Raw genomic sequence first — 15,785 nt, 5'->3', positions numbered from 1 at the left:
TTAGGGTTCAGGTTTGTTTTGATTATGGCTAGAGTTTGGGGTAGGATTAGGTTTAGATTTAGGGTTAGAGTTACTATAGGGGTTCAGGATTGGGTTCAGACAAGGTTTAGGTTTTGGGTTAGGATTAGTGTTATCGTTCAGATTAGGGGTATGCTTCAGATTCTGGTTAAGTTAAGGTTTCATATTTAGGTTCTGGATATTGTTAGGATTAGGGTTTGGTTTAGGGTTAGGGTTAAGTTTGAGATTCGGTTTAGTCTTAGGATAAGTTCGGTTTGGGGTAAGGGTTAGTGTTAGGGTTAGGTTTACCGTTTGGGTTCAGGTTAGGGTTAGGGTTCCGTTAGGGTTAGGATTCACTTTTGGGTTTTAATTCGGGTTTGGGTTGTTAGGTTCAGGTTCCCGTCAGGGTTATGGTTATGGTTAGTATGTGATATAGGTTATAGTTTAGAGTTATGGTTAGGTTTTAAATTAGGTTTCAGGTTAGGGTTAGTGTTACCATTAGATTTCGGGTTCAGATTCGGTGGTTTAGGTTTAGTGTTCAGGTTAGGGTTAGGGCTTTGTTTAGGGTTAAGTTTAGGGATAAGTTTAGGTTTCAGATTATGGTTATGTTGGGGTTATAGGTAGGTTTCAGGCTTTGGCTTCAGATTTTCGTTAGAGTTAGGGTTAGGGTTCTGTTTAGGGTTAGGGTTCAGGGGTGGTTTAGGTTTAGGGTTCAGGTTACTGATAGGGTTGAAGTTTGAGTTCTGGTTTGGGTTAGGATTAGAGTTTGGTTTAGGGTTAGGGTTAGGGTTTGTTTCTGAATAGGGTTAGATTTTGGGTTCGTGTTAGGGTTATGGTTAGGTTTAGGTTTGGGTTTAGGTTTCAGTTTCAGGTTAGGGTTAGGGCTAGTATTAGGGTTCAGGTTAAGGTTGGGTTTGGGGTTTGGGTTCATGATTGGGTTAGGGTTTGTGTTAGGGTTACTGTTACTGATAGTTTTCATGTTAGGTTTTGGGTTAGGTATATCCTTAGGGTTAGGATTAGCGTTCAGGTTAGGATTGGTTTTCACGTTTGGATTCATGTTCAGGTTAGAGTTAGCATTTGGGATAGGGTTAGGCTTCAGGTAAGGGTTAGGGTTCATGTTCAGGTTAGGGTTATGGACAGTTTTCATGTTACGGTTTGCTTTAGGGTTCGGCTTCAGGTAGAGTTAAGGTTAGGGTTCAGGCTCAGGTTCATATTACAGTAAGTGTTAGGGTTAATGTTAGGGTTAGGGTTGGGGTCAGGTTTAGGGTTCACTTTAGTGTGTGGTGAAGGGTTCATGTTAGGGTAAGATTACAGTTTTGGTTAGCGTTAGAGTTTTGGTTAGGTTTAGGATTACAATTAGGGTTGCTGTTCTGGTTAAGTTTGGGTTCAGGTTCAGGTCTGAATAAGTTAGGGGCTAGGATTAGGATTTGGCTTAGGTTTCAGTTTAGGGTTAGGGTTAGGACTCAGGTTAGGGTTATGATTAGGTTTAGGATTCTGGTTCGGGTTAGGGTTCAGGATAGGGTTAAGGTACAGTTTACGGTTAGGTTATGGCTAGGATTAGGGTAAGGATTTGGTTTCGGTCAGTGTTATGGTTACGGTTAGATTTTGGGTTCAGGTTAGATTAGGGTTAGCCATAGGCTTAGGGATAGGATTAGAGTTCGGGTTCACGTTTGGGTTATGGTTAGGATTCGGTGTTGGTTTTGGTTTAGGGTAGGGTTAGGTTTAGGGTTTAGAGGTAGGTTTAGGGTTTGGGTTAGGTTTTGGTTCAGATTAAGGTTAGGTTTCATGATACGTTAGGGATAGTGTTCATGTTAGGGTTCGGTTTGGGTTCGAGTTATGGTTATGGTTAGGTTTAGAATTAGGTGTAGAGTTAGGGTTTGGGTTAGGTTTAGGGTTAGAGTTATGTTTAGGATTAGGGTTTAGTTTAGGGTTAGTGTTCGGGGTAGTGTTAGGGTTAGAGTTTGAGTTAGGGTTCAGATTCTGCTTAGGGTAAGTGTTTGGACTAGGGTTAGGTTTAAGTTTAGGATTACTTTTTGGGTTAGGGTGAGAGGAAGGTTTACAGTTCGGCTTTGGGTTATTGTTAGGGTTTGGGTTAGGGTTCAGGATAGGGTTAGGGTTAGTGTGAGGGATCTGGTTTGGCTTATATTTCTGGTTCAGCTTAGGGTTAGGCTTTGGATTTAGGTTTAGGGTTAAGTTCATGTTACAGTTACGGTTTGAATTCAGTTAGCCTTCGGGTTAGGGTTGGGTTTGGGTTAGGATTATGGTTAGGGTTAGGTTTCAGGTTAGGGTTAGGTTTCGATTTAGGATTTGGGTTAGAGTTAGGGTTTGGGTTCTGTTTAGGGGAAGGATTTAGGTTAGGTTTAGGTTTGTCGTTCGGGTTAGGGTTATGGTTCTGTTTCAGGATACGTTTCAAGTTAAGATTAGGTTTCGGTAAGGGTTAGGGTTTGGTTTAGAGTTTGGTTTAGTGTTAGGATTTGGGTTAGACTTGGGTTTAGTGTTAGGGTCAGGGTTTGGATTCAGGTTAGAGTTTGGGAAGGGGGTTATGTTTAGGGTTCGGGTTAGAGTTAGGGTTAGGGTTTGGTTTATAGTTATGGGTAGGGTTAGGGTTACAGTTTGTGTTATGGTTTGCTTTAGGTTTAGGGTTTGGTTTAGGGTTCTGTTTAGAGTTAGGGTTCAAGTTTGGGTTAGGTTTAGAGTTAGGTTTCCACTGATGATTAGGGTTTAGGTTAAGGCTTGGGTTAAGGTTAAGGTTAGGGTTAGTGTTCAGGTTAGGGTTAGATTTTGTGTTAGCATTAAGTTTCCAGTTAGAGTTCAGGTTAGGGTTAGGTTCCAAGTTAGGATTTGGTTTTGGTTTCTGGCCAGGTTAGGGTTTGGGTGAGAGTCAGGATGCTGTGTTAGGATGCAGTTTAGGATTACAGTTAGGGTTAGGGTTAGGTTTTATATTCGAGTTCTTGTTGGGGTTAGGGTTAGGACTCTGGTTAGGGTTACGCTTAGGTTAGGGTTAAGGTTAGGATTATTGGTAGGGTAGGGTTACGGTCAGGGTGAGGTTATGGTTATGGATAGGGTCGGGTTCAGTTTCAGGTTCGGGCTAGGGGTAGGGGAGTGCTTAGGATTAGGGTTAGGTTTAAGGTTTGGGTTAGTGTTCATTTTAGGGTTTGGGTTAGGATTCAGGTAAGGTTCAGGTTCTGGTTAGGGTTAGAATTAGGATTACGGTTAGGGTTAGGGTTAGGGTTGGGTTTGGGTTCACGTTCCAGTTAGCATTAGGGTTTTTTACTGGGTTTATTTTAGGGTTAGTGTTAGTGTCCAGGTTAGGGTTAGTGCTAGGTTTAGGGTTCAGGTAAGGGTTAAGGTTAGTGTTAGGATTAGAGTTTGACTTATGGTTGGGGTTAATTTTTACTTTCGTCTTAGGTTAGAGTTAGGTTTTGGTTTTGGTTTAAGTTTGGTTTTGGGTTGGAGTTAGGGTTCATGTTTGGGTTTGATTATGGTTAGGTTTCGCCTTTGGATTAGGTTTATGCTTAGAATTAGGTTTAGTGATAGGATTAGGAATTGTGTTCAAGTTTGGATCGGGTTAGGACTCGGAGTAGTTTTCTGTTTAGGGTTAGGGTTAGGCATTGTATTTGGATTAGGATACAGGTTAGAGTTTGTTTTAGGGTTAGAGTTAGGGTTCAGAATCAGGATAGGGTTAGGGTTCTGGTTAGGGTTAGGGTGAGCATTTGGGGTCCGGTTAGGTTTAGAGTCTGGGTTAAGGTTAGGCTTAGTATTCAGATTAGGGTTCAGTTTTGGGTTCAGGTTTGTTTTAGGATTAGGGTTAGCGTCTGGATTAGGGTCTGGGTTAGGGTTATGCTTTGGGTTGAGGGTAGGGTTAGGATTTGGATTAGGTGTCAGATTAGGGTTAGGTTTCAGTTTCAGGGTCAGGTTCGGGTTCTGGTTAGGGATAGGGTTAGGGTTCTGTTTAGGGTTAGAATTAGTTTGCACGTTACTGTTAGGATTAGTGTTAGTGTTAGGGTTCGGCTCCTGTTCAATTTACATTCATTTTAGGGTTAGCTTTTGGGTTCGATTTAGGGGTATGGTTAGAGTTCATGTTAGGGTTAGTGTTCAGGTTAGGGTTAGGGTTTGGTTTCAGGTTAGGGTTAGGGTTCTGGTTTGTGTTCTGGTATAGTTAGGATTGTGGCTAGGGTTTGGGTTAGGCTTAGGGTTGTTTTTCATGTTAGGGATAAGTTTCGTGTTAGGGTTAGGAATCAATTGGTTAGGGTTAGCCTTAGGGTTCTGCTTAGGGTTTCTGTTCAGGTTTAGGTTAGTGTTAGTGTTAGGTTTAGGGTTAGGTTTTGGGTTAGGGTCAGGTTAGATTTAGGGTTAGGTTTCAGGTTAGGGTTAGGGTTCCGGATTCGGGTTATGGTTAGGGTTAGGCCAAGGATTAGGTTTTGGGTTAGAGCTTGGGTTAGATTTAGGGTTAGGTTTCAGGTTAGGTTAAGGTTACAGTTTCAGGTTATGGTTAAGGTTACGTTTAGGGATTGGGTTGTTCAAGTTAGGGTTAGGGTTTGGATTAGGGTTAATGTTAGGGTCCGTTTTTGAGTTAGGGTTAGGATAAAGGTTAGGGTTCGGGTTCATGCTCAATTTAGGGTTAGGGTCAGGATTTGGTGTAGGTTTCATTTGAACGTTAGGATTCAGGTTAGGCTTTTTGGTTCAGGTAAGGGTTACAATTAGGGTTAGTTTTAGGCTTAGGTTTCTGCTTAGGGTTGGTTTCGGTTAGGTTTAACGTTAGGTTTAGATTTGGAGTTGGGGTTCTCACAGGGTTAGGTTTAGAATTAGGATTAGGGTTCTGGTTACGGTCAGAGTTAGGTTTAGGGATAGAATTAGGGTTCGGGTTCAAGTTTGGGTTAAGCTTAGTATTCAATGTAGGTTTTTGTTTATGGTTATGTTTAGGGTTAGGATTCAGATTAGGTTTCAGATTACGGTTAGGGTTAGGGATAGCGTTCTGCCTCGGTTTCGAGTTCAGATTCAGGATTAGGATTCAGTTTAGGTTCAGTTTAGGATAAGGGTTAGGGTTAGGGTTAGGTTTAGTTTTCAGGTTATGGTTATGGTTTGGGTTATTTTTAGGATTGGGGTTCCAGTTCTAGTTCGGTTTAGTGTTAGGATTCGGGTTCATGTTGGAGTAGGCTTAGGATTTGAGTTCCTGTTAGGGTTACGGTTAGGGTTCAGGATAGGGTTAGGATTCAGATCAGGGTTAGGATTCAGGTTTGGATTTGTGTTAGTGTTAGGGTTCTGGTTAGGGTTAGGGTTAGTGTTTAGGTTAGTGTTAGGTTTGGGTTTCAGGTTAGTGTTAGGGTTATTCTCACCAATAGTCCAGTAGAGTTTCATAGAAGCCATATCCCCAACAGCATTTGTTGTTATGTTTCCTGATAAGGGCCATTCTAATTGAAATGAGGTGGAATATCAGTGATGTTTTAGTTTGCAGTTCTTTTATGGATAGAGATGTTGAACACTTCTTTATGTGTCTTTTGGCCATTCTTATTTCTTTCTCAAAAAAACAACCCTCCCCACCCTAACCTTACCTTACAACCTCAATACATCCATTGGATAGTAAAATTTCAACATCTTATTTTCTTATTTTATTTCTTCATTGTCATTGGGGAGTGCACATAGTAATAGTAAATTGGCATACATTCAGACATGAGATACACTTTGTTCTACTATAGGAATCTTTGGATGTAGACATTTAGGGGATGCTTAGGCATGTGGGAAATAGGTTTGCTTGGAGGAATTTAGACAAAACACCAAAGTTTCAGTTGGGAATTATTGCTGTCTTCTTTCTTGTGTCAGGAGTACTCAAGGAATTTTGTCACTAGCTGATGTGAAACGTGATAAAGGACTTTTTCTCTGTATAAAGCTATTATTTATAAACACGTATGTTTAAATCTCTGTATTGCAACATTTCAGAAAACGTAAGATTTAAACTTCTTGTGTTTGAAATTCAGTGCAAACTAAGCATCCAATCTTTGGTCATATATGCAGTGCTTCTACTGTAAATGATATGAAAGTCTTCATTTCATTCAAAGGAATCAATAGGGTTGAACATAATTGTCTCAGTAAAAACTTCATCAGAATTTAACAATAGCTAAAATCTGTAAGAGTAGTAATGCACTATATTTGAGAGTCTCTGCTTAATACTGAATTATAACTGTTTTTTGTACTTTAATAAGACTTTTCATGCTTCTCTTCTAAGATGTCAGTGTTCTAGTTGTATTTTAGTGGGGTAGGCTATCACTTGGGAGTAAGTAGGGAAAATACACTCTACTTTTTTCCTTCAACCTAAAGGGAGAACAATGGAAACAAAAGAGGTAAAACTAGCTTTAGTAGTCGCTACACACTAGCAGATTGCTTGCAAAACATCAAGAGTGTGTGCCATGGTACTCACATAGAATTATGTCAGAATGTACTATTTAATTCCAGAATACCATATACTGAGTAAATTACTTTTACTTGAATACTTTTTTAAGAGTTTTGTTTGGTTTTAACCAGAAAAAAAACCTTGTGTCATTTTCTGCCAGTCCTGGGTCTTGATTTCAGGGGCTGGGCATTTCCGTGAGCTTTCTCAAGGCTGGAGCTCTACCACTTGAGCCATGGCATTATTTCTGGCTCTTTCTGTGTATTTGATAATGAGGAATCAAACCCAGGGCTTCATGTATGGTAGGCAAGCACTCTATTACTAGGCCATGCCCCCAACCCTACTTGTCATTTTTTTAATGCAGAGAAGAATGAAGAATATCTAACAATAACAGGTGTAGGAATGGGGAGATCAGTGTATCCAAGGCTTGCTACATGAATGGAAATGAAGAAGAATCAGTGAAAGACTGGCATTCCCTATCTGATGCCTGGAATGGGCTTCACATGTATGTGCACATGAACGTGTGTGTGTGTGTGTGTGTGTGTGTGTGTGTGTGTGTGTGTCCTAAAACCAGATCCAGAGCATAGGTGCTCTCCTTGATCTTTTTTTGCTTAAGGTTAGCATTCTGCCTCTTGAACCATAGCTCACTTCTGGCATCTTGGGGAGGAATGTGATGGTTAATTGCAGACTTTCTTGCCTACACTGGCTTTGAAACATGATCTTCAGAACTCAGCCTCCTGAAAAGCCACAAACCTGATGGGTTGTCCTATTGTAGTGCATTGGTGATTTATTCCAGGAACTAGTATCAATCTACAAGAAAGAGAATCTATCTACATGAATTACCACTTTATTTCAGTCCTCGTGAGGTAGCTGTTATGGTATGAATTCATTTTTACCATGTCTTTATTGTATTGTTTTTCTGTCAGTAGACATTCTGTTATGCTTTCACTTTCATCAAAATTTGCTGGCACAACAACTGCAATATAGGTGTTGGTGGATGGCTTTTCTTGAATAATAAATGAAGAATGAGCGTCATGTTTCCATTCACTTCCACCAACCATCCTCTATCAAATATGTACGTTGTATTTTTTTACTTAAAAACTGTGTGTGTCCCACTTAAACTTTCTGGAATTCCTTTTCTGAAGTCTGTGATTGTTGTTACAGATGTGATAAAAATATTTTGACTTGTTTTGTTTTGAAGAACTGGATGAAAAGCTGCCAATGCTATAGCACACATTTGCTTAGAGAGCTGAAGCTACATGATGGTCATTCCAGGGTTTTTCTTTGACATTGGCTTCATAACAAGCAAATAGAATCATGATTTACACGCAAAAATATCGTAATTTCTGCAGCCCAAATCTCAATAGCCAGGCTAATCTCTACAGTGGAATTTTAGTTTGCATAGTCTATTGGAAGTACCCGCAGTCTTCCTGGAGTGTTTTGAAATTTGTTTCTCTCTGCCTCCAGCATTTCATTGACTTGTTTGTTTTCAGGAATTTTATCTTAAGAAACATTCTGCTTCTCTGAGTCTTTTCTCTGGGTTGAGGCTTGTCCTCAGGGAATAGACACCCTTTACCTGAATGGTTTTTGGCTCAAGGCTTGTATCCTACCACTTTGAGCCACAGCTCTACATCTGGTTCTCCTGTGGTTAATTGAAGATTGAAATACAGCCAGGGCTATATTTGAACCTCAGATCTCAGCCCCCTGAATAGCTAGGATTAGTATTGTGAGCCACAGTGCTCCGCTGATTCTAGTATTTTCCATCAAACTTGATTCTAGGGATTTCATTTGAGCTTAACACTCTGTCTAAAAGAGTTGTGGACTTTTATTTCATTTGTTTTTCTTGTGTGCATGAACATATGGCTTTCTGTATGCTCACAAGAGGCCATATAAAGTAAAATTGTGTGACATCATTTAGCCCTAAAAGTACCAGAGTTTTGCTGTGTTTTTGTGCCTCTTATGAATATAAGATGAGCCAAAGCCTGGGATATATGTTACAAGATTGAGTGGCCGGTGAGCCCTCATTTTAGTGATCAGTAAACCTTTGAATATTCTGTCATTTTTTGATGTTTTATTATCTCCAATGTCAACATCAGAACTTCACCTCTCTAATGACTATAACATTTGCATAACATTGACAGGATGTCTAAAGCACAATCTCTCATGTCATCATCTTAATTAGACTTGATGAACTTATTTCCTTTCTTATGGCCAACATGCATACTGACATATGCATAGTGGGTATTGGGGAATTCATGTGTTCTGACTAGTATTAATTGATTTCTACTGGCCGGGAGTTTGGCCTAGTGGTTAAAGGTGCTTGCCTAGCATGCATGAAGACCCGAGATCGATTCCTCGGTACCACATACATAGAAAAAAGCCGGAAGTGGTGCTGAGGCTCAAGTGGTAGAGCTCTAGCCTTGAGAAAGTCCAAGGACAGTGCTCAGGCCCTGAGCTCAAGCCCAGGACTGGCAAAAAAAATAAAAATAAAAATAAATTGATTGCTACTAAATGGGACATCAATGTTTTACTCGTGAATAATAATCCAACTACATTTAATAAATTATTAAAATAAATCAGAAAATAAATTATGAACTTCAATAGAAATGGAAATATTGTCACTATATATTTAATGAAAATGCTAACAATTTAGAAATATTTGCTCAGTAGTGTGCCATTTAAAACAAACATAAACACAATTATTTTTTGACAAAGAAATTATGTTTCCAGTATAAAACTAATGTAATAAATGTCTATTATAAACACAAAGGCGAGAAGAAAAGTTCAATGTGAATAAATGTATAGTGCAATATGTGAATGAATGTGAAAGACTGCCATTATGTAATCATATGTGTTAAAGGGTCATATGTTTCATTACATAAGTAGCACCCAGTAATTCAATCTGTTTAAAATAATGCATGTTAAAGTACTGGAAATATAATGTCTTCTTGGTATAAACTGTAACAATACTAATTGTTAACATAAAAAGAAAAAGTATGTATATCTAATATATATAATTTTAGATATATAAATTTAAAGTGATTAAAATAATTTGAAAAATGTAGTCAGCCATGTTTAAGCAAGCTATTGTGTGTCTATTCATTTCTCAGCTATTAATCCATAAATGTAATACATTCTGATATAAAGTAGAAGTGTATTATTGTAGCAGATACAACCCATTGTTGAAATTCAAAAGCTATATGGAGAAAGATGAGAGGAAGGAAGAAAAAAAGAAGATGAAAGAAAAAGAGAGAAGGAAGTGAAATGGAGAGGATGGAAGGAGACTGATCAAAAAAAGAGGAAAATACTGCAAAACGCAGTTATGTAATGCAGAACTATATAACAATTAAACAAACACATTCTGAGCATACAAAAATATGGAACATCCTTTTTCCCCTATATTTTTATTGCAATAAATAGAAGGGTTACATTAATTTCACCAGATGGAAGGTGCATTACTTCACAAACATTGATACCTTTTCTCATGTCTTGGTCCCCATTTCCCTCCCTCCACCCCTGCCCCTCATCTTGTTTTCCCCCTTCCCTATCTTATTTCAAATAACCAAATAAGCCTATATGCAATATATCAGATAACAAGGTAAAATACTGTAACAATATGAGATAACCAAGGGACAGCAAAAGAGATGAGAGATAACATATTACATTAAGGACAAGAATCACTCATTATATGGCTTTTGTTTCTATATCTTAGACACATAAGGCCATATAGGAACATTCTTAAATGGAAAATGCTAACAAAATATATGTAAGGATTAAACAGCATAGTGAAGTATAGGCAGGAAGTTAGTGTAATTTAAAATAAAGAGTAATATCTATAATCCTAGCCACTCCGGAAGCTGTTGATTGGTGATCACAGTTTGAATACAACCTGGAGAACAAGTCTTATCTCTAATTACCCAGCAAATAGCCAAAAGTGATGTTGGTGGTTGAACTGGTAAAGCCCCAGCTTTAATCAAACACCCAGGGATGCTAGTTAGGATTTAAGTTCAAGCTCCAGGACAGGTAACCAAAACACAAATTTTAGGCAAATGATTATGAAAGAAAAAGTAAAAGAAGAGGCAACAGTAAAAATATAGTAGTGGAGACTGAGATAAGACCAGACTAATTAAAAAGCATCAAAAATACACAGATATTGAAATTTAAATTTTGCTCTTGTGGCTAGAACTATTAAGTGCAACATTACTAGAGAAAGGCGTAAGAGTCACTTGGAAAATGAAGTGATTACAACCTTATGAAGTAATATATGATAGAAATAATCAGAGTAGATTTATTCTAAATCTTCAATACATTTGATTAATCATGTTGGTTTCATATTAAGAGAGTTTGTTACTCCCAGTCCGTGTTTTCTCCTGGAATCCATGCAGACAATTTCTATCTGGTCTTAACAAGATGATATAGCATTTGGGGGCAAAGATGCAGCCCAGGAGCCCTGCACTAGAGACCAAGATGGAGAAGACCTCTACAGCCACCATAAGCTTCCCCTTGGCACTGTGGTAGACAGGCAGGAAAGTGAGCCAGACACTGCAAAACACCAGCATGCTGAAGGTCAGGAACTTGGCTTCATTGAAGGTGTCAGGCAGGTTCCTGGCCATGAAAGCCACAGTGAAACTGGCCATGGCCAGGGAGCCCAGGTATCCCAGAACACAGTAGAAAACAGTGAGGGAGCCTTTGTTACACAAGATAATGATGTGGCCACGTTCAGAGTGTATATCTGTGTCAATGAATGGAGGAGAGGTTCCCAGCCAGATTCCACAAAGAGTCACTTGGATTAGAGTGCAGATGGGAATAATGAAGTTAGGTGCCCCTGATACCAGCAGCCACCTCATCCTTCTCCCAGGAGAAGTGGCATTGAAAGCCAGAACTACAGTTAGAGTTTTAGCCAAGACTGCAGAAACAGCTACAGTGAATGCAACTCCAAATGTGGTTTGTTGTAGAATGCAGGTGACTGTGTTAGGACGGCCAATAAAGAGCAAAGGACAGAGAAAACAGAAGATGAGGGAGATGAGCAGGATGTAGCTGAGAGCATGGTTATTAGCCTTGACAATAGGGGTGTTCTGATGTTTCACAAACACTCCAAGAATAACTGCTGTAATTGTAGATAAACCAAGAGATATACATGCTAAAGCCATCCCTAAAGGCTCTCCATAACCTAGGAAACTTGTTGCTCTTTGGAAGCACTTGTTTCTCTCTCTGTTGGCATACTGATGATCTGGGCACCTCACACATTGCTCTGTATCTGGTGCAGAAGTCAAATAACAATCAGTCTCTCTTAAAGAATTTAAAAGGAAATTAATAAATCCCTATGTAGAGATATTTTTGACATGTCAATAATTACTAGCAAAATTATCATTTTTACTAAGTATTGTAAGGTATACTCCTTACAATTTTTATATCTATTATGTTCTCCTATTGATTCCCACAAACCTCGTTGAAATTATTTACTTGAGATGACTAACATGGATATTGTTTCTTACCATATCTAATAAACTAACAATAATTTTCTATATTTCTTCATGCTTCTATAATAATTCTCAGACTTTCATGTACAACTCAATGTACTCAACGAAGTGGATAGGAAAGCTTGTACTATCTTGTATGTCTATGTTCAATATATAAACTTGCCCTGTCGCCCTTTCTTGCAGTTATATTTTGCTCTGCTACTCACCTGTAATGCAGTAAGGAACCCAGACCAATTCATTCATTGAAGGTATAAACTCATGATATGTACAACATTTGTAGCTTCTTCTTACATCAAACCTGACCCAACACTGGCTTTGTTTTAAGAACATGTCTGCCCACAAGAAACAAAGCTGTGGAAGATTTGGGTTTTCTTTATAATATAAAAATAATTTGGAGAGAACTAAGACCTTGTCATTAAAAGTATTTTTCATATAATATGACAGAAATCAAATTTAAATTACGGAGTAGTTGAATAAGCATGAATACAACAGACTCCAGAAAAGGTAATCCTATATGTAATTCAGAACCCACTGTGTTTTTTTTCAAAGCAGCATTACTCATTTTTACAATTAAATTACTAAGTAAAAGAAGGAAGCCTGATTCTTAATGCACAAAATTTTCACACATATGCATGGATTTGCAGGGGGGCATTAGGCAAGAGTATAAATTTCTCCCAAAGCAGAGAACATACCTGTCTCATTAGCAATCTCATTCTCTGAGCAAGGAGTACAGTCAAAGCAACAGGCAGCCTTTTCCTCCTGAGGGGATTTCCTGAATCCAGGAGCACAACTCTCACTACACACAGAGTGAGTAGGCTGAGAAAATCAGATGTGTGTCAGTAACTGTTTATACTTTTTCCTAACTCTCCCAAAGTTTTATTATTTGAAATAATTGGATTATGAAGCATAGTATTTCTATACATATAAATCCAGTACATTAATTAAATGGTGTTATGGTTTGCACATCATGTGACCAAAAAAGGCTTTTGTGATATCGGGTTGTTCTCTAGCCTGTTGAATTACTGATAAACATGAACTTTTAAAAATTCAGAAATTAATGTTGAGAATGTAAATCTTTGTGGAGCATCATTGAATTCATGCCATTTCATGTCTCCTACTCATCTGTGAAATTGTAAATAGCAAGGAGGAAGAATCCTCTTTAGAATTAAAATATGCACAGAGCTCCCAATTTAGGATCATGTGAACCACATACACATATTACCTTCTTATTTTTCCACTATCTGTGCTGTGAGAATCTTTTTCTCACAAATTTATTGATTTCATTCAATTATTCCTTTCTTAAAAATATCTATGTAGCAGACCAACCTACCATTAAATGAACTTCCACAGAAGAGAGCAAAATAAAGCATTCAAGCACATAAAGTGATTCCTCACACAATTTGTAACAATGTTAGAACATGCTAGGAAATATACAAATTGTATTTTTGATAATATTCTAAACAAATATTTAGAAACAAACTTACATTTTCTTAGGAGGCTGCTGATTCTGGATCTTGAATTCAAGGTCCAGACACTATAATTGACCTTTTCTTACTCAAATTTAGCACTGTACCATTTGACCCAGAACTCAAGCTTATTTTATTGGTTATATATTGACAGAGTCTCACAGACTTTGCTATCCCCTTAGGCTTAACATTCGCCTGTCGTTTTATATCTGAGCAAGGCAGCCTCCTGATTAGATAGGATTACAGGTATCAGTCACCAACACACAGAAGTGATTTTGTGGTGGTTAAATTAAGGTAAGAGTTTTCCAGGTATTCCTGCTTGGATTGACTTCAAACCCATGTTATTGAGACCTGAATAACAGGTGACAGGAGTCAATTGGTTCCATCCAATCACCTATACATTTTTAGGGTAAAGTTTACTTATATATCCTTAAAATATTACCGTTAAAAACAACACACCTCTGTCGATTCTATGGCCCACTCTATCATATCTTCAGATAAAGACAATTGATGACCATGTAGAACATTTGGAGAAAATTTTCCTATTTTCACCTCAAGATCAAGACCTTCTGGAAAACTCCAAATATTCTCAATGTCATATTCTGCCACCAATTTTCTGTTGTCATCTAAAGTCACCTGATCTCCACCAGGATTGTAAAATATGGTGTTTTTCAGAAAATAGTGTATCTGAAAGAGATAAATTATCTTATGTTGAAGTATATTCCAGGGTTCAGATAGAAAACCTGAACTGAGAAAAGTTCCTGATTGTCTTTAATCTCTGATCTAGAATTCAAGGATAGCAGAAACATCTAATAAAGTACTGCGGAAGAAAATCTTTGAATCTTGATCACTTGGCAAAGGAGTAGAAGGCTTTTTTTCAAGAGAAACTTATTTCATCTAATATTCATAAATGAGACATTTCTCAGATAGCTAGTTCCAGTTTGCCACAACCATAAACTCTACCAGTGTCTACAGTTTGAGTTCATGAAAATTGTAATACCTACAGTATAATGCAACTAGATCACTTACAAAAATATATATAGTTACTTTTGTTCAGCAGATTATCCTTAGAAACTCATAGGGAAATTGATACATTTGCTCTTTTTCAAAACATTAGCTACAAATATATTAAGGCTATTTGTAACTTAAAGAATTTGTAAAACATGGAATTCATTTCATTCTTGTTATTGGCCTGTTCTTCCTTAAGAGCACATGAACACGTGTTTAGATTGCCTAACAAACATTTACAGAAGTATAATTTCTTCAGTTTTGGAAAAATATCTGAAATATTTAATGTGATATGGTAAGAAATACCTCTAGGAAGTGACTTAGCTCATAGTTTGAGCCATCCAAAAGAGAAGACCTTACCTGTACAGAAGAAGATACTGTCCCTTTCCTATTTCCCATTGTTTGTACTTCTGTTTGATGAAGAAGGATTTCATGAAGAGCCTGGGCCACAGCATATACAGCGTTGTATATATTGTAACTGTGTTCAGACATAGTCATGTCAAAAATGTGCCTAGGCAACCAATCCAAGGAAGCTTCGTGTGGACAATTTTCCCAAGTTACACAGTCAGATTCAGAATGTGAACAATTAAAAGAGAGAAACCACATTCTAGCAAGGAAAAAGTCTTCTGGGTATTTGGAAGGGCTAACTGCCTTGACAAAATCTGTGAATCCAGAAACCTCTGGGTAATGGTGTGAAAAAATGAATGGCACATGAAATGAACCTCGCATGAAATATGTTCTCCTTGTGGTTAAATCCCACTGTGAGTTCATGATACAAACTTTGCCTTTTATTAAATACTGTTCAATACACATCATTAAATTTAGTAGCGATTCATTATCACCATATATGATGAGGACATTTGCTGAAGAATTATTAATCTGGTTATAAAGTGCCATAACTTTAAATGATAGGGTATAGTTTGGGATTGTTAGCTCAAAGGCTACACAAAGTCTGTTGTTGGCCATCTGTTCTTTCAACTCAGGAACAATCCGCAAACCATTCTCATCTTGTAAAGTTAACAATCCCACCCAGTTCCAGCTGAAGTGAAGCAGTAAGGAGACCATGGCAGTGGCTATCCATGTATCCTTTGAGGCCATCTGATAGAGAGCAGGAAACTTTTGATGGTCACTCAGGGCATGATCAAAAGGCCCAAAGGTAAGCTAAAGGGAATGAAAATTGAATGTACATAAATGAGAAGATTTCTATACAACAAAATCTCAGTGAAGATGCATGTTAAGTAATCAGTTAAAGTAAGCAAAAGTTGGGTTTTTCTTTTAGATTTCAAAAAACATGAAAAAGTGTTTTAGGTCTACAACATATTACTTTGTATGTATGTAAATTGTCTCTTGAACTTTGTCACTGATTCTGTCTACTCCTTCCTTCTATATCAACCCAATCCATTCCCTGTCTTTCCTAGTTCCATTGTCACATAGGTACATTGAATATTA

The 15,785-nt window shown here is 37.8% G+C and overlaps 1 protein-coding gene across 1 annotated transcript in view; it reads right to left on the bottom strand.

Moving 5' to 3' along the window:
* Positions 1–10,716: 10,716 nt before the first annotated feature.
* LOC150042144 (vomeronasal type-2 receptor 116-like) overlaps positions 10,717–15,785 on the bottom strand; it is a 75,581-nt gene continuing 70,512 nt past the window's right edge. Inside the window, exons 7-10 of the mRNA XM_090325222.1 lie at positions 14,697–15,497; positions 13,788–14,015; positions 12,555–12,678; positions 10,717–11,639 (exon numbers count right to left, since the gene is read on the bottom strand). Coding sequence (XP_090181348.1) covers positions 10,717–11,639; positions 12,555–12,678; positions 13,788–14,015; positions 14,697–15,497 — 2,076 coding nt within the window. The remainder of the gene's footprint in view (positions 11,640–12,554; positions 12,679–13,787; positions 14,016–14,696; positions 15,498–15,785) is intronic.

The sequence above is a fragment of the Megascapheus bottae genome, chromosome 37 (genome assembly GCF_031878675.1).
Source record: "Megascapheus bottae isolate mThoBot1 chromosome 37, mThoBot2.hap1, whole genome shotgun sequence".
NCBI lineage: Eukaryota > Metazoa > Chordata > Mammalia > Rodentia > Geomyidae > Megascapheus > Megascapheus bottae.
Note: the sequence above shows the minus strand (reverse complement) of the source record. Positions and strands in the feature narration are given on the sequence as shown.